Genomic DNA, 24,556 nt, shown 5'->3' with positions numbered 1-24,556 from the left:
GGGAGATTTTTTTCCCCTCTTTAGTAGTTTTGGCTCATTTACAAACCCTGCAAAGAGCCAGTGGCTCCGCTGATCCATACTCCCCTTCTAGCTGTAGTTGCCTTGATCCATGTTACTGCTCCATACCAAGGCCTCTCCCCGCATCTGGAAGGAGAGCCGGCACAGCACACAATGATCAGGACAAGAGCATCCAGTTAACGCTTGAAAACCTGCTCGGGTAGGCAAACCATCCCAATCTCTCTTGAGAGGAAACCTTTTGCCCCAGATGCCCACTGCAAAGCGCCAGCAGGTCCGGCTGAGATGCTTTCAGGCTATGCTTTACCTGTGCTGATCAGCACCAACTCCACTAGAAATCCCATCCTCCTCCCACTTCCAAGAGCCCAACTAGTGGGTCATTGCTCTCATCTGGTGCATTGGAGAAGAGACATGAGATATGGCACAACTCTGCAGGACCAGATCAGCGAGAAGTCCTGAGTGGTGCACGCACCCGGGGCAGAATTTCTTTGCTGCTCAATCCCCTGGGTGCCATCTGGAGCAGTCACAACACAGAAGCTGTTCTCAGCTCCATTTATATGTCTGCCTGACATCTCTCTTGCTGTCAAAATCGGCTTCCCAAAGCAGTAAATAGTTGTTTGGAAAAGAGCAAGTGGGTGCTAAGCTTGTCTCGGTGGCTGAATAAATCCTGCTAATGCTTTGGTAAGGTTCAGAGGATTGCTAGGTGCATCAATAAGAGGAGCCATTGTTTATACTGCAAAAGGGCATGGGGAGGGCCGTCTCCTCCCTACCCGGAGCGGTTTAGAAGGTAAATGGCACCAGGGAAGGGCAATCAGGCACTGGGGACTAGCCTCGTTGATGGGGAAGGAGAAAGCTGCTCATTTTATTGGCTCAACACAGGAAACATCTTAATCCAAAACCCTGGGGAGCTGGGAGCCTTCTCCTAAGTAGAGGAGGCTGCAGCTTTTCCTGCCTCCAGATTCAAGTTGGATTTTTCTCTGGAAGTCTTTGTATTTTGGGGCATGGCTGCGCTGTTCAAACCAATGAGCAGCGACCTTTCCTCCAAGAGACTTGGTCTGTCCTCCTGGGGCAGGGCCCTGAGTGAGAGAAATGAGTTTCGGCTTCATCCACTCTCAGCACCCATCCGTGGGCAGCAGGGATGAGCTCACATCACCACATCACCCTCGTTGCCCTTCCACTCCGACAGTGCGTGCTGCCCCCAGTGCCGCTGCTTTCACACCCCGAGCGCTACTCCCTCGGCACGCACTGCAGGTGGGAAGCTTGCACCACGTTTCTGGCCCCCACCGCAGCAGCTCTGCTTGCCTGGCCATGCGAGGGATTGTGCCCAGTCATGTGTGATGCCTCAGAAGTCTTCCTGTAAACTCAAAGAGCTGCTAAGCCCAAGTGGTTTGCTGCTCCATGAGCTTTTGTAAAGACGTTTCTAGATGTACCTAGAAGAGAAAGTGGGTAGCTGCTCTGATAGAGACCTGTGTGTTTTGCAAAGTGTGGTTTTCCTGAAACCAATGGCAAAATGCAAACAGTAGACGCCTTCCTTCCCCTATCTGCCTCCCTTGCAAGTCTTGGGTCTAACAGCACTGTCCCTCTGCCTCCTTTCACTTGCAATTGCTTTCCTTGGTTTTAGTTTCCCCAGACTTCTGCAAAAGCCATGTAATCGGATGAGCAGAAACTTGCAGGCCATGTGGCTTTCTCCAGCTTTCCTACCATGGTGATGGTAGCACCATCTCTGAAAGCCACCACTTACAGAAGCATTCAGTCGCTCCTTCCATGTAGGGCTTGCCAACATTGAAAAACTTATTGCAATTGCTACTTGAAACCATAATTTAGCAGCAGCTGTTCCAAAATAGCTGCCTGCACAAGAGTCGATTCCTTTCGATTGCAGAGGGCCTGCGTAGCCATCCAGGATTTGCTCTGGAGGAGTTCACGCCAATGAGCTGTGAGCTGTGCTCAGTTTCCCCTACACACAAGCTCTTCTGAAAAAAGGCTTCAGCTAGACCCGATTGACTGCAGATCAGATCTCCTTAAGGACACGTATTAACATCTTCCCCCCGACAGCTAACAAGGCTGTGATTTTAATAAGCTATTGAAAATCTGAGCATGGTGTCAGGTTCATCATGTTTCCTCTGCCTGCTCTCAGGATGCAAAGATGCTAAAACTGAAAGTGTTGATTAAACTGCTAAATAGCATAAGCTCCAAGGACAGGAAGGAGCTGCAGAGGGGTGGATGCGGGATGCTTGGGGCAGGAAGGGACTGGTGGATGCGAAGCAGAGCAGAGAGCATCGGTTCTAAGAGGGGGGCACGAGGAAGCTGCATATTGCATCCACAACCCTGCCTGAGGTCTGCTCTCTCCCATCTGCAGGCGTTTCTCTTCTGGGGTGGCCCGGCTGCAGCCTCCATCCAAGAGCAGTACTGCGAGAGCCTGCCTCCTGTGAGCAACCACACGGGTGAGTGCACTGCTGTCTCCTCATCATCCCTGTCTGGGCCTGGCGTGTCCTGCCAGCGGGGATGGGCCAGCCTGGCATCCAGAGGATTGGAGGGGGTGGCGAAGGGGTGCCTCTGGGCTGATCTGTGGCTGCCTAACTCCTTTTTGAGGTGTGTTAGGGTGTGCCAGGGTGACAGTTGAGGCAAGCAAAAGCTGCAACGCTCAGGAAACCTAAAAATAATGAAAAATAGACTGTGCTCAAGGGGGAGGTGGGGAGAGAAAGAGCTCTGCCACCACCTGCTCCTGTGCTGTCTGTTCTGGGCCATGCCCACGGACACAAGGAGTCAAAACAGTCTTTGGGAGCAGCTTCCCTGTGCAAAACCAGGATCTTTGTCCCCTATGTTCACCCCCCTTCTGCCATCCCCCTGCCCAGCAGCGACAGTAAGAGGCTGTGGGTCTCCAGGATCCTGCTTTTCCCAGCCCCTGAGATTGCTTCACCAACGCAGCACGGCCATGATGCTCCCATCATGGCCATCCTCCATCACACAGCTTCACCACATCTGCTGCTAAGCGCTTTTGGAGAGAGCTGCCACCCATCTGCCCACCACCAGCCATGAGGGGTTTGGGGACGGGATGGTGAGCAAGGACTGGCTTAGCTGTGCGGGGTTGCAGGGAGCTTGCTGACATTTGACACCTGTACATGGGTTTGCACCCTACCAGGTCAGGTTCAAGACATGTTTGTGCCAAAATTGTCTTTGGTCTATATTCAAGATGCTATTTAGGTGTCACCTCAGCTGCGACAGATCTGGTTTCATGACAGGTTTGAAGGGGGAAGGTGGCTGAAGGAGAGCAGAGGAGCTCGCAGGGACAAGGAGGAAAGTCCTCTTCAGTGCAGGGATGCTGGAGAATTTGTTTTTCCTCAATTGAATGAAGGCTAGAGCAGCCTCTGAGCAATTGCCCAGCTTGCCCTAGTCCCTTCTAATCAGAGCAGCTCACTCTATCAGGATGACGGATGGCCTTGGAGGCCCCATGCTGATGGATGGCTCCCCGCCACACAGCTCCCATTAGCAACGGTTTTAAAAGCTCCTTTTTAAAAATTTCCAGATTGCCAGCAGTTCATTCACTCCCTTACTGACTGGCAGAGCCCCAGGGTGCTGTGGGCTCTGGGAGGAGATGGGTGCTCAGCATGGCGGGGGGAAGCCCCAGACCTGCCTGCCTGGCTCAGAGGCACCTGTTTTTCTGGAGCTTTTGCTCCAGGCCTGGCTGGAGATAGCAGGATCCACCACGGCCACAAAGGCTGCTTGGGGAAGCCATACAGTCCCAGGGAGGAAGGCTGCCAAGATATTGCCAAAAAACCTTGCTTGCAGCCCAAGCACCACCAAAAACTGCCAGCATCAGCACCATCATCAGAAATTGGAGGTGGAAAGCCCTGGGTAGAGCAAGGCTGGTAATGGGAATGCCCCCGTATCGTTGGCCTGGGCATTGTGCAGACAAGAAGCCTGGTCATCCCTCATTTGTTTTGCTCCCTGAAGATTTCATTAGTCTGCACGGTGATGTGTTGCTTGTCTCTAGTCAGCTTGATAAATGGCACCATGTCTTGTCTTACTCACCATCCCCGGTGCAACACGTTGCATGGTCTGTGGGCTTCTGATCTGCAGAAGGGCAGAGAGCAGTGCCTGGCCCTTCTGTGATGCATGGGCCTCCCCACCACGTAGCGAGGGGTAGGTAGACAGGAGAAGGAAGCAGGCAATTCCCAGAGCCTCTTCTCAGCTGCACCCAGTGGCAGTTGAGCTGGTGCCAGGCTGGTTTGGCTCACAGCCTTAGTCACTGCCAGTGAAACACTCCTGAGCTCTGGGGGAGAGGGCAGAGCAGAACCCTCAGGCTGTGGGTGCTGATTTTTGGCAAGGGCTGGGTTTTGGCCAACAGGGATTTACCAGTGCTAATCCAAGGGGAAGCTTGGTGCACTTCAGCTTCCATCATTCTGGGATGTTGGGAGCACAACCTCACCAGGGCTCAGATCTGCAGCATTTCTGGAGGTCCTCCGTCTGACCTGTCAGCCTCAAGTACCTTGATGGATTTGGGATGAGGCTAGAGCATCTCTAAGCAGTCTTGGCTCGGGGGAGGTTAGAGCAAAAGGTACAAAGATGAAACTAATTGGCTTATGTCTGTTGCTTGGTAAGTACAGTTCAGCGTCAGCCCACATCCATTTAAGCCTTGCCTGATTCAGGCAGTGGTTCCTAAGGAGGGATATTTGCAAAATTGGAAAGTTGGTTTTGAGGCTATTAAAAAGGGAGAGTTGTTATAATGACGCTAATGAGAACTGCAGCGAGGCTGTGAGACTTAATTTGTTAATGTCTGCGCAACCCTTGGGAAACAGCACATGAGGCCCACTGGTCCTCCAGCCAGCATCTCAGTAGGGTGCCAGCTGAGTGCACCAAGCGGCCCTGCCGTTCGGCAGAGCACAGCACTCCTCCGAAAAATAACCCAGCGTGGGGTCTCTTCCTCTCTCACATCACCAGTCCCCTCATCATTTGATCTCTCACTTTCTAATGAGGACGCAAGGCCAGACAACGCTTGCAGTGCAGTCTGTGCAAAACTCCCTTTGCAGGAGCCCTGCTTCTCACTAGGGAGCCAGCTCGGCACAGCACGGTTCATGCACTGAGCCAGTATGGTCTCTGCTCACAGCAGTGCGATGGGGAGAGACCCAAGGTGATGCTTGCTGGTCTCTCTGGGTGCTGCAAGCACAGGGCCCCATGTAAACCTTCATCCTTGGAAGCAGAGCAGCTGAGCCCCAGGCAGGACTGCTCTGTTCACCAGTGCTGCCCTCTCGTCCACAGAGATTTACCCATTGCCCTCTACAGCCAACTACCTCCAACCCAAGGCTATGTTTCTTGGTGTTCAACCTTATCCAGACTCCCTGCGCGGGGTGGTGGCCTGACCTGATATTTCAGGTACCTATCAAAAATACCTCTTGGTGGACCCTCTGATTCTCGCCCGTGCTGGGATATCAGAACGTCCACGCACGCAACTAGGGCACTCCATCAGAAAGGCTGTTGTCCTCGGTAGCACTAGATATTTTCTCCTCCTGACAGAATTCGTATCAGGCTGGATTTGAGATGGAGATGGTGCATTGGTAATGATGGGTCAACTGCACCACCACCAAATATTTGGAACCCAATAAATTAGCATTGATTAAGCTTAATTAAAAAAAAAAAAAAAAAAAAAAAGAAAGAAAGATCAGTATTCCTTGTCCAGGGTGAAAAGGCACCTGTCCCAAGGGCTTGCAGCTTACAGATTGTCTCAGCTAGTGAATTTGTATTCCTGATGATTTATGCTCTCCAGGGATGTGGGAGCAGCTGCTTCTCCCCTCGCCCTGCCAGGAAGCTGTTCAGGGAGGGACAAGGTCATTTTGCCTGCTGGGGCAAAGCATCCAATTGCGGCTGCGTGACCGTTTCCCGTCAGGGCACTTTTCTGGGGAAGGAAAGGGAAACCTGATCAGATGGAAAAGCCTCTTTCTAATTAATAGGTGATGCTTTCACAAGCATCCAGCAGAAGCCACTCAAGTGGAGTGAGCTTGGAGCACGCACGGGGTAATTTTACCATTCATGGCATCGAAGCTTGGATCAGTCCAAGGATTTGGCACTCAATTACTACTAGCTCTCGCTGGCACTCTTCACTGCTTCAGGCTATTCTGCTTTTTACCTGTGATTATTCTCAGTAAACTGTTGTCCTCAATCACACATGCATACCCTGGACAGAGGAGAAAGCCCAGCTGATTCCTTCTCCAGAAATGGAGGGAGGAAGGTGTGGTCCTTCTCTACAGACACAGGAGGGACTTGGGAAGCCACTGGAGGGCTCCCAAGCTCCTGCCCATCTTCTGCCGGTGGTCTCATGGCTGTGGCCAAGGCCACCCAGCTCAGATACACATCCAAAAGCAGTGGTTGGGACGACGGGGACAAAATTGGGACCACTCTAGAGAGAGGAATGTGTGTGACACACTACTGTTGTCACGTAACTACGGCCAGCCCTAAAGCGAAGCCGTTCCGGCCCTCCCTTGCACTGAGACAAAGCCGTGCTAATGAGAGCAGTCACCAATTAAGGGACAGGGAAAGAGGGTGTACTTTGGTATTTAAAGCAAGCAAGATGGGTCAGTGCAGACTGTAATGAAATGCTGCCATGGAGGAAAACGCGAGCGTGGTGAAAGGTCTGAGCATCTCCTTTGGGTGGGCTTTACAGGCAGTCTTGGAAATGCGTTTCACACAGCGTGACAGTTTGACCACGAGCCTTTCCACCAGCTTCAGCTCAGCTCCCCAAGCCGCTGACATCGCTCCAGCAGGCCCTTCTCGTGCCACTGTGTCAATTCACTCATTGACTCCCCTGGGGAGAGACTGGAATTGAAATTCATAAAGGTCAAATTAACAACAGCAGCATCTCTCTTCCCTTTAGCCTCGCTGGCATCTCTCCTGCTAACACAGAAATACCAGAAAGGAGCTAAGAGCAGGGACTCAGCACCAAGGGGGCACAGCAAGATGGGGGCATGCTGGCAAACTGATGAATTTGAACTTGCCTATATGGCAAAATTATAGTGCTCTAAGTATTGATAAAGTCATTTTACTTCATCTGGCAAACAGAGATGTGAATATAAACTTGCTTCCATTCTTAGGTTTTTCTTGTAGATGGAAGAGGGAGGAACATGATGGTTTGAGGTTTTCTGATAGAAAAAAATGTAACGGTATTCTGGCATACCTCAGTGCAAATGGCTGCTACAGCACTTGGACTGCTCTTTGGACTGGATGCAGTGAAACCATTGCCAGCTACCCTGGAAAACCCGGTGTTAGCCAAATTGGAGGTCTCTGCAACAAGCTGTGTAAAATAGCACCTTTTGCCCTACCAGAGCAGTACTAGGTGCCCAGGAGGGACAGAGGACCTTTTACAGCTCTAGCTGCCCCTCCAGGCACTGGCTGTGGGTAGAATATTTTGATTAGATGTGGAGCTGAAGCTCTGGTTACGAAATGCAAATGCTCCAGAAGTGACACCCACAGGGAGTCAAAGGCCCTGGCTGCAGCCTGCTCGAAGTGCTCTGACAGCAACGCAATCACTGAGGCGATCAGGTATGGATGGAGATAACTGTGCTTGAGTAAGAGCTCAGGACTGGTAGAGATATGAGCTAACGCATCTTGGCTGTTACTCAGCCTCTTGAGATGCCTTAGATAAATAACCCCGTCAGTCCCAACCATGGGAATGAGCTTGTGATTCAGATTTCGATCGTCTTTTCTAGCCCCCATTGAAATGCACGTCAGGAGAGAGGCTTCATGCTTCGAGCAGCTGCTGGTGGGGGTGCAGCGGTGTGCTGAGACGGCTGTGCTCATGCAAAGCCTTGCCCCTTGCATCTGGGTGAGATGGGGAATGTGTTCGCAAGCACAGCTGTATTAGTGCAACCTTTAATTTAGTCTTCTTCATACCATTGTAGTGGTGGTTTGATGACACAAAAAAGCTTCACACCTCCTAGGCCCAGCTGGAAAGCACTGCAGCCGTATGTCTGGTGGTGCTGGCCCAAGAGAAACACACTCAGTCTTCTTTAAATTTGCTGAAACCTTTTGGCAGATTAGCTGGGGCTGGTGAGCTGTACCCTGCCGGGCTTTGTATATCTGCATTGCTTTAGCTCAGACCTGTTGCAGGGCCTTTGGTGAGCAGCTTGGAGAAGCCCGTCCTGTAGAAACAAGAGGGAAGTTTGCCATGATAACAAGAACACTCAACATGTATCCCCATGCAGTCTGTTGCTGTAGTTATTGTGATACAGTTGTGTCAGTGTAATTCCCTCGACAGGCACTCTTTCTCCAGGGTAAAGAAAATACTTTATGTTGCTTTAAGGCAGTCAAAACTGAACTGAAGAAAAATGGGTGGGAAGGGATTTGAGTGACTTCCTCTCTTCAACACTCCCCATCTCAAAGCAGGACCAGCTTCCTCCTACCCGAAATGTGCTGTTTTTATGTAGGAAGGAGCCAGATCTGGGGATGGGGTGCATGCAGGAAACCCATCGACCTTTCTGGATGTAACGCTGCAAAGAACATAACTGTGTCTGTACAGCAAACTGGGCTAAGAAAGACGGAGCAGGCGCCTGCAGAACCTGGGAAAATAATCCTTCCACAAATATGGATGGGCTGAGAAGCAGACCTGAATGCGTTTAGCATTGATACATATCATTTCCATGCTAAATGACAGTAAATGCTAGGAGCTGCGTGCCACTGGGGAGCAGCTGGAGCAGGCGGTTGTGATGGGCAAACAGGATGTTGCAGCCCTCGTGGCCCTCTTCTCCTTTGCTGTTTTACTTAACCCTTCCCCAATAGCTGATTTTTTTTTTCTCCTTCCTTGCACGTTGGAGAGAGCAGCAAGAGTAGTTCTACGGCTTTCCTTCATGGAGCATTTCCCAGCGTTAGCCCTGGAGAAATATTACAGCTACCTGCCAGTTTAGAAACTGAACAGGCAGACCCCAAATCAGCCTCCCGCAGCATCCAGGCAAAGCCTGCTCACCCCACTGCCGCATCCAGGCTTGAGTCTCACCCCAACCTACCGGGTGAGGAGGGGTGCAAGGTCCTAGTGGCACTACTGCCCCATCAGCCAGCTCCACCTTCCCTCCTGCAGCTGTTCTCCAGCAGCGATGGGATTGCGAGACCTGTCTGCTCTGTTTTTAATCTGGTGAGTGGTCATGATGCTTTAACTGAAGTGCCCCACAGCATTTAATTGAGCACCTTGGGGTAACGTGGAGATATTATACACCATCTTAAGCAGCTGTATCATGGAACAGCACCACCTTTGTCTGCCAATCTAATTTTCATGAAGTTATCTTGGTTTTGCTTATTAGTGATATTGCTCTTGCTTGTTATCTAGTGGCTGAGCTGTCAGTCTCCAGCTCTGCTGATCTTTAATTGCTCCATCTTCCTGCTTGTCCCTGCTGAGTAGTCTGTGTCTGTGCCCCAGCACAGCCCCTTGGATGCAGGTAGGTAAATGGAGGCAGGGGGCAGCCTGAGAACATGGACTTTGTGTTTAGCCTCACCATGCTTCACCCAACAGTGAAGGTTTTCACCAGCTTTGCACTAGCCCAGATTTCCCTCGCATCTGTACCTCATGGGTTATTTCAGGTGAAGTGTTTCCTAGTCCAGGTATTTATGTGGCACCTCGCCTGAGTGGACTCCTAGGTGCCTAACAGAGAGCATTCACATTTTAACTTTTCCTTAATGGGAGTAATTACCATTTCTCTCTTCTTTACCTGGCTACATTATACCATAAAATTTTAAACACTGAGTTTGTTTTCTGACCCTCTGTTTCTGTGTCAGATTTGGGTCGAAACATCTAAAGAGCTCAACAATTGCTAATGGATGCAGATAAGCACAGGCACACACACGACACGTGTGATTAAAGGCATGGTGTTTCCTGAGAAATATAGCCTCAAAATGCTTAATTTAAAGTGAAGGTTGCTACAGCAACATACACATTAGCAAAACTAAAAGCAAGGGTCATTGTGAAAATTAATTTCTCACTATAAACTGTCTGAGGGAGATGGTAGCACTCACCATACTCTGCATGATTCCCCGGTGCACATACTGGACTCCTCGGAAGTTGTTTATTCTTGCAAGGATGTTTGAAGAGAAACCTCATTTTCTTTTCACTGAAAATTTGCTCCAGGAATTTCCCGACAAACCGAGGAGCCCATTTTTCAGATTAGCAATGATGATGCATATCCCCCTCATGAAAATCTTCTTCATATCAATAAGACAATATTTTGCTTTTGTTTAGCTGGGTTTATCCACAGGCAATTTCTGGAAAGGCTTTCAAATAATGCTTGTTCTTAGAGGCCAGGTCAAGAGGAAATGCTATGTTCTCACACTCAGAGCTGTGAATTGAGGTGATTTGTCTTAGGAAATGTTTATCTCAGCACCAGCAGCCCAGACATCTCCAGTACCCAGGATGGTTTTGCACTGAACTCTGCCCCTTCCAGGGTCTGCTGCATATCTGTCTTCAGACTGCAGCCACTTCAGACTGTATTATGTTGATATTACATAGCTGTTGTGCTTCCTATCTCATTTTGAGATGTAGCTAAGACATATTTAGCTATGGTACATGTTGTTCTAAATATATGCAAAATATATGTAAAAAAAGACTGCAATCTGGCCTACCTAATGCCCACGTTAGTGCACTCGCATAGCTGGGAAAAGCACACGAGTCCTTCTTCCAGCAGCAGCAGACTACGAGCTTTCTTCCTCACAAAGACTGGAAGAGATCAACATGAACAGTCAGAGAGAAGAGGTCTCTGCATCCCACCAGCACCAGGTTAGTGTTATCCCTGGGAAAGGGACAACCTGACTTATGGCTGGCTGGTGCTGAGCTGGAGGCCAAAGTAACGGTCAAGGAATAGCAAGGCAGGACAACCAGAGCCAGAACCACAGGCCTACTCAGGAAGGCAAGTTAGAAAGCCAGATTTGCACCAAATCAAACTTTTTAGGTGCTTAGACAGGACCAGGGTGATAGGCAGGGCCAGACTGGCTCAGCAAGCCCTTGGAAAGTCTTGGTACAGAGCCTGTTTGCTGTCTGTCTTGAAGCTCTGCTGGGAGAAGAGCAACTACCAACCCCTCAGTTCAGCAGGGACTCCAGCCTCAGCTCTCTCAGGACAAACCTGGGTCCTTCAACAGTCCAGAAGTGGTCCTGAGATTTCTGCTAACCCTCTGCCTTTCTCCTCCCCTAGGTCCCCAGTGCAACGCCTCTGTAGACTTGATTGGCACGTGTTGGCCCCGGAGCGCCGTAGGACAGCTGGTGGCTCGGCCCTGTCCTGAGTATTTCTACGGTGTGCGGTACAACACCACAAGTGAGATGGGCACCATGGGTGGGGATGGGGAAATGGGTGGGCTAGGGAATGGGAGAAGTACAGAAAGATCCATGTGCATTGGGGGCAAGGGTGCATGAGCAACAATAAGTCCTTGGGGACAGAGTTTTTTGGGGTGCTCTGTGTCATCTGACAACCAGAAGAAAAGAAGCCCTCATATCCCAAACATTGGGAGCTGCCTTATACCCAGCATTTTAGTGTGTAAAGCAGAGCCACCTCACAGCAGTGCCTTTATAAGAAGGTCCTCCTGGACATGCACCAGTGAAGGGGGAGAAGGCTGATATCCCCATTTAAGGGACAAGGGAAGACGAGCATGCTTGCCCTGCTGTTGGAGGTGATATGCAGGACTGCAACTCCCAGTTGAGTGAGGACCAGAACCTTGTCCTCACAGAGGTTCCCAGTGGCAGAGCCCATTGCAGTTTAGGCCCCCAGTCCTGCAAAACCTTGTGCTCATGGCTCGTTCCTGCCTGCCACAGGTGATTGCATTGTCACTGCAGGTAATGCTGCCTCAGTTTGCCCAGCTGGGTAGCAGAGGACATGTTGAAGTCCAGGGAAGCAAAGACACTCAGAAAGCCCTCAAAGCTATCCCTAGCACACAGCTGGGTTTTTCACTAAGTGCTGCATTTCATGAAAGAAACATCTTGCTTCCTGCAGAAAACATCAGTGTTTCTGCCCTGCACCTTTTTGCCCCAACAGCACATCATACACAGACGGCTTTTGCTTTATGACGCTTTCGTGCCATTGTAGGAATCCCTCTTGGTATTAATCCATACTTGCATCTGCCTAAAAGTCCCTCCCATCTCTGTCCCATCCCATCACCTTGAGGCTCACAGTTTCTTCTGTTAATAGCAGAGCCCTAAAGTCGTTCACACACTGGCATTCCCCATGTTAATGCTTATCAGCTTCTGCTCTCGGCCTGTCACGGCCGCTCCTTCCCAATTAGCCTTGTGTCTCATCGTCCCGGGGAGACAGAGCTTGCCGAAGGCTGAGAAAGCTACTAATGTGGGGAGAAAAGCACAAACTTCACGCTGTCATTGAAATAGTGGTCACTGGATGACAGATGATCACTTGAGCAAATCGCGCAGAGGAGGGGAAAATGCGATTAGGACTCGTGCCTCTCCCGCTAAGTCTCGGTGTTCGGAAGCACCGGGGCTCTCAAGGGTCAGAGCTAGTGCTCTGGGAAACAGCGAGGTCTCTGGCTTTAGCCTGCTGAACCCTGCTCGTCCTCACTTCAAGTCTCCTTGCACCTGCTCTGTGGCCATTTATGTGGTTGTCAACTTGACTAAGAAATTCAAACAGTTGTGTTGTCAGTCCTCGTGGAGAGTTGCAACAAGCTATTTGTTTTGGCAAAAAACTTGGGACCAATCCCTGCCCTTTGGAAGCAGAGTCCCTGCTCTTAAATTTCTTCTATCTGAGTATTGACTTCAGGCAAATCCCCAAAACGTAAAATGGGGGACAGCTCCAGGCAGTGACTGGTCTTGTGAATCTGCCTGAACCTGTGGCTACTTGGAGACCAAAATGCAGCTCAAAGGCCTTGGACAGTTCTGAAATATTCACAGAAAGATGCAGAGATTTGGATTGCACAGGAAATAAAGGCTTTTCTGAAAGTAGTTCAACAAAAAGTTCAAAGGCTTTTCTGAAAGCAGTTCAACCCAAGTCTAGAGGCACCAGGGAGAGTTCACAGATCTTCTCAGGGCAATTTGGGGGAATGTGAGTATTTTGGAAGGCATAGAAAATCATCCCAAGCCATGGATCCTCTTCTTGACTTGAAAGCACTTCCCCATGCCATGCAACCTTCTTGAAAAGGCTCCTTCCCTTGCTTTCCTGTTTGTAAAACAGGAGCTTTGCAGAGCAGGATGAACTCCCCTCTCAACCCCAGTGTGTTGGGGATTTTGGTCTTGCAATTGCAACCAAGTCATGCTCTGAGCTGGCTTTAAGGAAAAAGATTCCACTGGCTTGAGGTCAGACACCTGGATTATTAATGATCATCAGGTCACATTCTTCATTTTCCCTGAAGGTTTGTGTCCAGCCCATGCCCTACACACTATTAGCCCTTCAACATTCATCCTCTTTTGCAGACAATGGCTACAGGGAGTGTCTCGCCAACGGGAGCTGGGCAGCACGTGTCAACTACTCCCAGTGCCAGGAGATCCTCAGCGAAGAGGTAGGAGGAGCCTGACTCAGCTGGGCTTGTGGCAGGAGGGTAAGGGGTAGGAGACAGTTTTGAGAGGCAGCAACATCCAGGCCAGGAATGGTTCAAGGGAGATGTGGGGCTGGGTATGCACCACTGTCAGTCTCTAGGGTTGCTACACAGCATACAGCACACAGCATACAGCACCTCTCTCGCTGCTCTGCATTTTCACTCCTGGGGTAGGGGGGAAATCCCTGTTAAAAATCCAGGAATATTTTCAGTGTGAAGTCCCCCGAGCCCATAGCCCCGGGTGCAGATAGGCCCTCTAGCCCCAGCCCCATCCTCTGCTTCATCAGCTCTCTCTCAACACAAACACTCCGTGCAAACCCTGTTGCTGCCTACTGGCAGATGGCAATGAAATAAAGATGTTTAGGAAGCTAAATGGATTATATAAAAAAAAGGGGACCAAGAATTACAAGACCCGGAGTAAGTCAAGCCACTCCTCAGAGCAGAAGAGATGCAGGCTGTTCATTTGCAGTTAATAGCCACCTCTGGTATTTAAGATGCTGATATTTCTTGCCAGGAATGGTTTTCTCGCTCAGTTAATTGCTAATTCGCAGGTTGGATGAGTGCCTAACAGCAGGACCAATCAATTAATTTAATTATCATGCACGCCTTCCCATGATCCCCTGCTCCCTCTGCCCAAATACACCCAAGTCCCTCAGCTGCCCCCAGGGCAAAGTGGAACGAACTGAGACATCAGATGTCACGTTTCCAGGCAGTTTGGCTAAATTAAAAGCAGGACTTCCCCAGACATGGGTTAGGGACATCCCTGCATGCAGCACGGCTGCTATAGGGGCAGCATCCACGGGCCTATGACTAGCTGCCTGGGCGTGAGTAGGATACGAGTCGGACGAGAGCCCAGCTCTGGTTTGTGCTTCTCCTTTCCACTCCGTTATCTCCAGTCCCACATCAGAGGGGAAATGGGCTCCAAGAGGTTTTGAGTGAGGCCGCTAAAAGTCACGGTGCAGCTCTCAGAGCTGACGTTGTGATGAAGGAGGCAGGTTTGCGTGGTGGTACCCAGAGCCACCGCTGACCCCCTTCCCATCACTTTCCCCTGCTGCAGAAGAAGAGCAAGCTGCACTACCACATTGCTGTCATCATCAACTACCTGGGGCACTGCGTCTCACTGGGGGCCCTGCTCGTGGCCTTCATCCTCTTCATGCGCCTGCGGTGAGCAACCTGACCTGGCACAACCAAACCCCCTGCATGAGAGGGGGAAGAGGCTGAAGAGATCACCTCAAGGCCCCTGGGCTGGGGATGGACCTGGAACCCCTGCGTTTTGCCATATCCTCCCCCGTGGCTGTCACTTCCCAGCTGCCCTTTGCTCTGGGGTGATTGTGCCTAGCTCTGGGTTATATTCTTCCTGATATTTTGGGATTATGGAGACAGAGGCCTTCCCTGGTCCTGTTTGTCTCCTGGTGTCGGTCCTGCCCACCCACCCTAGGGGTACGGGCACAGTCCCAATATACCCCCATTGAGGTGATGGGGTCTGTAGTACTGTACAAGGACACTCAGCTCTACAAACAGCCCCGTTCCACAAATGGGGCCAGCTCCCAGATGCGCACTGTGCTCTGACGGTCCCTTGTCCCTCCCCAGGAGCATCCGATGCCTGAGGAACATCATCCACTGGAACCTGATCACAGCCTTCATCCTACGCAATGCCACATGGTTCGTGGTGCAGCTCACAATGAACCCAGAGGTGCACGAGAGCAATGTGGTAGGTGCAGCTCTGTTGGGCAGCCAGCTTGGCCCTGGGGCCAGTCAGCTCAAGTATGGAGGGAACTCAAGATCCTATGAATGAGGCCACAGGAGCAGCTTGATGTGGAATAGGGCTGCCTGGTGGTTATTGTACAATCTGCGCTGGTTCAATTGCTCTGCTGGGGTCTGTGCCTCTCTGCCTCAGTTTCCCCATTGTAACACAGAGGCAATGTTTCCTCTCACCCCTTTCCAGCAACAGAGACTCTCTGAAGAAGACACTGGGCTTTTCTTGACATGGCTCAGTTGAGAGCAGCGATGCTCTGAGGAGGGCCACCCATTCGTTCTCTCCCTGAGCAGCTCTGCTCTTCACCCTCCACATCTTTCCTTACCCACCCATCCCCTTTGGCAGGTCTGGTGCCGCTTGGTCACAGCCGCCTACAATTACTTCCACGTCACCAACTTTTTCTGGATGTTCGGCGAGGGCTGCTACCTCCACACGGCCATCGTGCTCACCTACTCCACAGACAAGCTCCGCAAGTGGATGTTCATCTGCATCGGCTGGTGTAAGCACTGCGTCTCCCCTTTGTCCCCAGGGCAACAGAGCCTTTAGGGACAGGGGATGCTTATCCTCATCTTCCACTCCCTCCTCCAGCCCTTCTTGCACAGGCATAACTGCAAAGGACTGTCAGGAGCAGGAGGAGCTGTCCACGTGTGGGACTTTTCGGCTCACCTGGTGGCTATCTCCTTGTGAGCCCTGTGCTGGAAAATCACTATTACAGCATAACTCGGTCACTGAGTTGCAGCCCTAAGGTTCCCCTCTGTTCTTACAGGTATTCCCTTTCCCATCATCGTCGCCTGGGCCATCGGGAAGCTGTACTACGACAACGAGAAGTAAGCCCCATCGCTATTCTCGTTTCTCATTCACTTCTCTACTCCTATTATCTAGAAATCAGTTGTGTAAGGAGCTGTACACGCAGAAGCAGGCCTGGCTCCTGCCTGGAAGGGCTGACAAGGCAGGATACACACAGAAGGGATGGAGAAAAGATGATATTTTTCCATCCATTCTTTTATTCTACATTTAGGCTCTCTGCAGCATATGCAGCTGCCTGCTCCTGCATTTTTTTTCTCCCCAAAGGACAAATGAGATTTTAGGGGGAAGAAAGCGAGATTAAGCCAGAGCTCCTACAAAGTGTTTGCTAAATGGAGCAGGGATTTAATCTACCAGCAGAGATATAAACTACCACCACCTGAGCCATTTTCACAGAGACTTGCTAATGGAGGACTTAGCAGGAACCTGATGAGTTCATCATGCGTATTGTGAAGTTAAAGGGAGCCTGTTTAGATGAATGGCAGCTCGACTTGTTTTTCAGTGTTGGTTTTGCCTGGTGACTTCAAAAGACCTGTGCTACACACCAGAGCAGCTCTGATTTAATAAAATTCCAGGCAATGTACTCTTAGGACACAGGTGTCTGTGTGAGTTCCTGCAGGATTTACTGGGGACAGTGCCTATCCAGACCCGTGTTTATGCAAGGTCGTTTGAGTGCCTTGTTTTCATTAATACTGGTGCTCTGCACTTTTCATCCCACGGCCAGGCACCCCATTCCGGGAGTGCTTGTTCCCATCTCTGAAGCTTGCAGAGAAAGTCTGTGCATGGACAAGAATAAATCGAGGTCACTTGCAATTTGGGCCTTTCTTCCCTTGGCCACAGGCTTCGTTTAAGGTGTTTTCCCAACATATTAAAGCTTTTCCAGGTAGCTTGGGTGTTGCACTCACTGCCACTAGCTCAGTGCACATCCTTCCTGCTTTAGTTTAAGATCAGCGCACAAGCTGAGGGACCATCCCTATTGTAGCACCTTGCACTCAGTCTAAGCCCCAGAGGTAGTGCACCCCAGAGGTAGTGCAGCTGGCTCCTTTCCAGCACGCTGCCTTCTTGTGACCTTGGATCAGTGGACCCTATCGTGCTATTCCTGATTTTCTCCAGCATGAGAGGAAATCAGCCCTGGTGCAACTCCTGCATGGTCTGCTCCAATCCCTGCTCTCACGAAAATCCTGGAAGGGAGCAGCTCTCATGCTGATGGCTTGTCCTCAGCACCATTTGTCCTTGTCTTGCAGGTGCTGGTTTGGGAAGCGAGCAGGAGTTTATACTGACTACATCTACCAAGGCCCCATGATTCTGGTGCTTCTGGTAAGAGCAAGGACACATTGCTGGCTAAAACAGGATTTTCCATCCACATATGGGACATGACTGTGGCCAAGTAGGGTCTTGCCCCTTCCCTTAGCTTTACCCTGCTGCAGAAGGTTATGCTGCCTCGTGAGAGCAATGCTGTCCCCTTGCATGCCCAGCTTCCCTCAGCCAAGCTTGAGCAAACTTGGACACCTACCCCAAGATGAGAAACAGTGTGTCCCGCATCCCACTGTCTGGAAAGGGAGCCTGGAGACCTCACTCTGAGGGGGCTGTTCCCATCTGCGGACTCCTACAAGTACTCAGGTGAGTCCCTTCATGGTGTCCTGGCTGGGAAGAGATGTACCAGCCCAGACTACTCAAGTGCAGGTGAGCAAGTGCTTTCCTGAGCAGCAGCAGCCCAAGGATCCCAATCCTATTCCCCATCACTTTCTTCCTGGCCCACAACTGAGCAGTGATCCAAAAACTGCAGGTCAGACAGAGCATAACTTGTGGAGGCTTTGACTTTTCTGCAAGGGATGAGCAGGGTCTGCAAGATGGGGACAGAGGTGGCAGGTCCCTGCAGCAGCAGCGGAGATCTGACCTGAGTTTGCATGAGAAAAGCCATGCGTGAGGTCCCACTGCTTTCCTTCCTTCCCTGCCCAGCGCTGAGGAAACTCGAGGGGGTATTAATCACTGGTACCAGGCAGCATCCCCTCCGTCTCTCTGAGTAATTGGAGCCTGCTTTTCATTTCCCAGCTCGTCGGGTAGTCAGGCCACTTTTAATCTGTGTCGATTGTGCTCCACTTACGGTGCTGCCTCGCTGTGCCCTCATTAACCAAACGGCAGCCAGGAGAGCTGCCAAGCACAGGGCCTGGCCAGCAGCTCCTTGCTGCGCTGCCAGCCGCTCCCGCAAAGTCCCTTCAGCCCCTTATTCCTTCCTTTTTTCCCCCATTCTTCTCCTCTTGCCCCTTTCTCTGCCTTTTGCTCAGTCTCACCCTTCTCCTTGTCTGCTCTGCTGTCCCTGCTCCCTTGAACAAAGTCCAAAGTCTTATTGCTCCAGTGATTTTATAAAACCAATAAATGCAGATGTCCTATCCCAGTGCATGGAGGGCAACAGGTATCTCTGCAAGAAGCAAAGTCTCTCTGGGCCAATTTAACTGCTTCTTGCCTTTACAGTGTCCAGCCTCATCCCAACCTGAGTCCAGGTTCAAAAGAAGATTTTCCCAAGTAGCAATTCAGCTGCACTGCACAGCCCATTGCCTCTGCCGCACAGGATGGGGCAGGAAAACACCCTGCAAACAGCAGCGCTGGCTCCAGCTGGTCCTGCCCTGGGGCTGTTCCCTTCCTGGTGGCCCTGCCAGGGCACACAGTGTGAGTGCTCCTCATCCACTATAGTGCAAAGGCCACCCAGTCTGCTCAGGAGACATTTAAACTAAGCCAGGTGAAATTGTAACAGCCTGATGGATGACTTCATAGAATGGTAAGGTTGGAAGAGACCTCTGGAGATCATCTAGTCCAACCCTCAGCATAGCCCTGTATGGGGATTGAACCCATGATCTTGGCATTAGCAGCACCACGCTCTAACCAACAGAGCTAAACCTTCTACTATGATGTCTCCAGAGGAGCTTTTCTGCCCTTTGGGGTTTACTAATATTGCAGGTGCTCAGGGGAGCCAAAGGAAGAGGCAGCATCCAGGCAACAGACACTAACATCCCCCTTCCTTCCAGATCAACTTCATTTTTCTGTTCAACATCGTCCGAATCCTCATGACAAAGCTCCGAGCCTCAACCACATCAGAGACAATACAGTACAGGTAAGAGCATAACTGGGAGATGGTGACTAGCAGCATGGGATTTGGGAGCTGAGGCACAGAGGAAGAGGCACCTTAAAGCATCTCCAATGCTTCTTGGAGATACCTGACCGTTGCAGCTGGGGGTGTTTGGAAATCATGGCAAGAGAGATTTTTACAGTAGAGAACGTGAACAGCTGGATCCATCTTTGGCGGAAGCAACTGGGAGCTGAATACTTTGCAAAAGCCTCTCCCGGTGGGATCTGATCAGCTCACCGGAGTCAGACCTGCAAATCCTGGCACAGAGGCGAGAATTAAATCGCTGCTTGGCAGCAAAGCAAAGAACAAGGAAGGAGGAATGAATCGATGTCACCCCAAGCACCTGCTTGTGAACCTGCAAGGAAAAGACAGTAGTCTCACAAGCAAATGACAGGAAGATTTAATCCTTTCCTCCTGGGGAATATTTTGCAGATCTCTGAGCTGCATGCTCAGTGCATCTCTCTGAAGCACCTGGAACAGGAAGGTGCTTTGGTCTTCTGCAGAGCTTCTGTTGGGGTCATTTTGCAAGCAGAAATCACTGAATGTCCAGGTGTATATTGGGTGAAGTGAGCCAGATTTGGGGTGGAGGGTGGTTTTGTTTGGGGTTTTGGGGTCTTTTTGCTTTTTTCAGCTAAAATCGTAAAAGCTGAGATGCTGTTATTGAGAAATGCCAGCTCTTCTCATTGCAGGGTGTTGAGCTGTGTTGAACAGTTCAGCTGAAAAGAAAAAAACATAGGTCAAAGATTATTGGAATAAAACAGGGTGGTTGGCCCCCATAAGCAATTCTGAAAGACTTTCGACTTTCCCGCATTTTCCAGAGCTTGGATAGGAAAGCTTTTCACCTTCAGGCTGAAGAACCTTTACATTTCCCAGAAACATTGTGTGGGACAGGAAAGCTTGAACAGTTTAGTAGAATATAAACCATGCAGTCCTGCTTAAACCAGGCGTGGGATAGTGCTGGAGGGTTCCTGCTCACATTACACCTTGGCCTTTGAGAGCAGCCCACTTAAAAGGCTGGTGCATCCCCCACTGCCAGAGCTGCTGCCCTGGGGCTGTTACCCCATGGGCAAGTCCTGTCCCTTATTTTTAATCTCTAATTCCTGGTTCTTGCTACACTCTTGTTTGCCAGCCTGAAGTCCCCTGGGATGTTGTGTCCCATGTCAAGAGCAGGATCCGCTGCATCAAACTGTAGGCCTCTAAACTGGGAAGTTTTCTGGTGAAGCTGCTCCTTTTCTAGCACTAGGTGTGGGGAGTCCCAGCCTTGCCATCTGCTTAGCTTAGCTAAGCTAAGCACATCACGTCCCCCTTTGAGATGGATTTTCCACCCGTTCTTTGCATCTCCCCTCCAAACCCGTCTGGTTTCTCACTAGAACTGGGCACCATGCTCCAACAACCTCTCTGAGGCTACTCCAAACAGTCTGTATCAGGAGGCAGGTACTGAGCCCAGACTTGAATGGCATTACAAGCCCTGGCTGCTGCCCAAGCCTCCAAGTTGCTCTTCGAAGCCAGCTCAGGCTCAATTATTTCTAGCTCCTCGGGTCTCTATGACATTTGACAGTTTTTTGGGGTGAAAATATGGCTTTCCTCCAGGTCATCAATACAGCCATGGACCTGCACAGGTTCCATGACTGGTGCCTATAGGACCCCACCTGAAACCACTAGGAGATTATTTTTCCCTGTGCTAAACTGCAGTTGGGATCTGTGTGTTAACAAGAGTTTTATCAAAAGAAGTGTTGACTTTGCATTGTTCTTCTTCCTTAATCAAAATGAATGAGATCAAGCCTAGATCCTTCCAGGAGTCTCTTGCCTCAGCACTATTACTTTTACAAACCAAACTTGTAATCTCATCAAGAAGAGAGATCAAATTAATTAGATGAGATCAGTTTTTCATAAACTTGTATTGATGGCTATGAATCGTTTTTCTCTCCTTAATTCTTTTTTAATCAAGTCTATACACCTCCCTTCCTGACTGGAGAAACCAAAGCATGATACCCAAAATGCAAAGGCACCTTAAGACCCCACTGTATTTTATCTCACAAGAGTTGGTCAGTCTCTCTGAAATGCTGTGTGCACATACACACGCCAGCCCAGATGGTTCCAGCCTGCATGATCCAGAAACCATCACCAGAAATCAGATCCCTCCCAGCAAAGATGAGCCCAGCTCCACTCCATCCTTTCCTAGCCACTGGTTTGCCTTGCCTTGACCAGCCCAATCAGCCAGCCATGCCTGAGACAATCCTAGAGTAAGGCCTGCAGCTCAGCTCTATGTTTCTTTCCTAGAAAAGCTGTCAAGGCCACTCTGGTGCTGTTGCCTTTACTGGGAATCACCTACATGCTGTTCTTCGTCAACCCGGGAGAGGATGAGATCTCCAGGATCGTCTTCATCTACTTCAACTCCTTCCTGGAGTCCTTCCAGGTAAGGTTCTTGGCACTAGTAGTGCTGCCATCCCAGTTCCCCAAGGGATGCGGTGTCAGCCAGAAAACAGGCCCTTCCTCACTCCACTCCAGCCACCTCATCCCTGCTGTGAAAGCAGGAGTGACCACCCCAAATCCCAGAGTTGCTCCAAGGTGGCTATGCTGACACAAAGCCACATGCACTGGTGATAACTCTGTTTCTCTTCTCTTTCTCTCTTCCAGGGCTTCTTCGTCTCTGTTTTCTACTGCTTCTTGAACAGCGAGGTGAGCATGGGGGCTGGGGACAAGTGGCAGCCACTCAGGGCACATCTATGCGGTTCCTTGCATGCAGACACAAGCTCAGTTGGAGGCAGCTTGAGGGGCTCCTGCCTCTGCACTGGGTCTGGTGTGTGGGCTCAGAGGGTGCCTGGACCTGAGCATGTGACATCTGGACCGACCCCCCTGGTAGAGAAAGGGGGCTGGGACCAAGTCCAGCATCAGGGACTAATGTCTGGGGTGAGCCAGGGTCTCTTCGGCTTCGGAGAAATGAGTTCCCCAGATGAAGGTGTTTCCAGCATCAAAGTCAGAGCTTTATCTCAGTCTGCAGCCATGTCCATGGGGGAACCCCCCACCATGAGCACTGCTCTGGTAGAAGCCAGTAGAGAAAGAGCTCTTGTTTCTCACAGGAAATTCAGGAGACTTTTGCAGGTCCTTGTGGTTTCACTTGCTTTTTGTGAGAATTGCCCATGAAAAGCCCTTCCAAAACAAACACAGCTGATAGCTTCCATGGCTTCATTGTTTGGAAAGCTGTCTCTATCTTTCAAACATTATTTCACTGAGGTTTATCATTTGTTGTGGCTTGTTTAGTTACTTGGTTTGGTTTAACAAGAAGACTCAGCCTCAAAAACCCAAGAAAACGGAGAATTTTTGCCACCTTTTTCCCATGAAGTGAATGGGGTTTAGCCCTTTGCAGAAATTTCTGCAAAAATGAAACATATCACAGAAAGCATGTTTTCCTGTGTTTCCTCCTGGAAGCTTCCATCTAGAGGAAGAAAATCCATATCCAAGAACGGTCCCTCTAGGAGGTGCATGCATGTCCCCCTGCCCCGGTCACTTTGTCCCTTGTGTAAATCCTTCCCTGGAAGAAACCCTGTGCACCTGTGCGTACCGGGCACACAGGATAGGGTCAGCTCCCAAGCTCTGACCCAAAGTACACGTAGAGAAGAGCAAAGAAGGTGAGAGCAGAGGCCCACTGTACATTGGGATCGATCATTTGGGCAGCTTGTTCCACTGCCTCCTTGCAAATGCTCTCGCACCTTTGCTCACTGTGAGGCTCAATGGCGGAGCTCGATCAGCAGAAGCAGAGCCCAAGGGAAAGGAAACACAAAAAGTGTTTTAAAGCCTCCAGAGAAGACACAGATCCTTTTTTGCATTATATTTCAAACCACTTTTCCGCAATAAGAGACCGATCCAATGCTGGCAGCATTCTGACCTAATGGGCTCAGATGTGCTAATAACTCCCCGATGCTGCCGTTTCAGGGCCAGAGTTTTTCTGCCCAAACCTGCTTGCTTATTTTCCCCAAAGCTGACTGTTTTGAGGAGCTGCCTGCTGTCTCAGGCATCCCCGTCCAGCGCCCACCTCCTGGGGGGCCATCCCACATTGCAGTTGATGGAAAGGCATTTCTTCAATATTTACCTGCTGCACCAAGCCCTTGTGTTGTCACAGGCCAGAATTAATGTTGAAGAAAAGCAACTAGCACGAACAACAAAAGCCATAAAATGTCTCCAGCTGTCACTCATGTCCCTTCCAGCCTGCTCCTGCAATCGCACACAGCATCTGAGATAGAGCTGCTCTTCAGCGCGTGCCTGGCCAGATTTATCTCTCCCTCTCATTTCCATTTCATACTCGGAGGCACTGGCAGTTAGGTTCATCTCCTGTCCTTCGAAGCAGAACTGCAAGAGCTGAATTTCACAGGCATCATGTCAAATAAAGCCAGGTGTCTTGGGACCTGACAGGGACTCCTGGGACCTTTCCTGGACTGCAGGCTCAAGCCGAGCTGGGTTTTAGTGGTGTTTCTAGCTGAAAGGCTGAAGGCAAGGATGGCCAGGGTCAATGAGCAACATCTGAACTCACTTTTGTTTCTGAACCCTGAAAAGTGGGACCAGAGAAGAGGAGCAGGTAGCGGGACACCTGGGTCCCCATGGGATGGTGCCCCAAGCCAGTGCAGAGTCCTGGGCTCTCCTTTGCTGCAGGTAGATCGGCTTGCCCTTTCTGTAGTCCTAGGGGGTTTGATGTAGGAAGGGACCAACCCATTTGTGTGATCTAACCTCCAACGTAACATAATGCAATACAGCAGCAGCATTTGCTTCCCGCTTGTTTTCACTTGCTACATCAGATGAACTGCTTCGGTGCCTCAGTCCCCCCAAAAAAGCCATGCAACCATCCCGATTACTGCTTGCCCCTGCAGCATCCAGAGGCTCAGTTAACATTGCTGCAGAGCACATCACATGCAGAGGAAGCAGTTTGGCAGCCGCGCGGATCCTAAATGCCCCCCTCCCCTGTGTCTCGTCCCCAGGTCCGATCGGCCGTGCGGAAGCGGTGGCACCGGTGGCAGGACAAGCACTCCATCCGGGCCCGCGTGGCTCGGGCCATGTCCATCCCCACCTCACCGACCCGCGTCAGCTTCCACAGCATCAAGCAGTCCACGGCAGTGTGAGCCGCGAGGGAACCACCGGCCAGGCCGAGAGGGCCACGTCCCCTCGGGGCCACCGCCCTGCAGGGGAGCACAGCAGGGCAGCCAGGTCTTTCCCGCACTGCCCAGTGTCAACGCCTAGCGGAGGGCAGGGCAAGTTCACCAGAGCTACAGGAAACCCTACAGCTGCTCGCATCCAGCTTCTAGGACTATCATGGGGGATGAGACAGCCAAGACTGCTTCTTCATCTCCCTGACTTGCTGGAGCTGGGAA

The 24,556-nt window shown here is 50.7% G+C and overlaps 1 protein-coding gene across 2 annotated transcripts in view; it reads left to right on the top strand.

Moving 5' to 3' along the window:
* The window catches only part of CRHR1 (corticotropin releasing hormone receptor 1), a 30,936-nt gene extending 6,629 nt beyond the window's left edge, over positions 1-24,307 (top strand). Inside the window, exons 2-13 of one of the 2 annotated variants that reach the window (XM_062595608.1) lie at positions 2,372-2,456; positions 11,175-11,294; positions 13,391-13,476; positions 14,570-14,676; positions 15,103-15,223; positions 15,614-15,767; positions 16,035-16,095; positions 17,317-17,389; positions 19,096-19,181; positions 21,477-21,612; positions 21,834-21,875; positions 24,167-24,307. In XM_062595608.1, the coding sequence (XP_062451592.1) occupies positions 2,372-2,456; positions 11,175-11,294; positions 13,391-13,476; positions 14,570-14,676; positions 15,103-15,223; positions 15,614-15,767; positions 16,035-16,095; positions 17,317-17,389; positions 19,096-19,181; positions 21,477-21,612; positions 21,834-21,875; positions 24,167-24,307 (1,212 nt within the window). Of the gene's footprint in view, positions 1-2,371; positions 2,457-11,174; positions 11,295-11,625; positions 11,647-13,390; positions 13,477-14,569; positions 14,677-15,102; positions 15,224-15,613; positions 15,768-16,034; positions 16,096-17,316; positions 17,390-19,095; positions 19,182-21,476; positions 21,613-21,833; positions 21,876-24,166 lie in introns of those variants that run through there. The other variant, XM_062595609.1, reaches the window with a different exon arrangement.
* Positions 24,308-24,556: the final 249 nt, after the last annotated feature.

The sequence above is a fragment of the Rhea pennata genome, chromosome 26 (assembly GCF_028389875.1).
Source record: "Rhea pennata isolate bPtePen1 chromosome 26, bPtePen1.pri, whole genome shotgun sequence".
Taxonomy (NCBI): domain Eukaryota; kingdom Metazoa; phylum Chordata; class Aves; order Rheiformes; family Rheidae; genus Rhea; species Rhea pennata.
The sequence above is the reverse complement of the archived record's forward strand: the minus strand, read 5'-3'. Positions and strand labels throughout refer to the sequence as shown.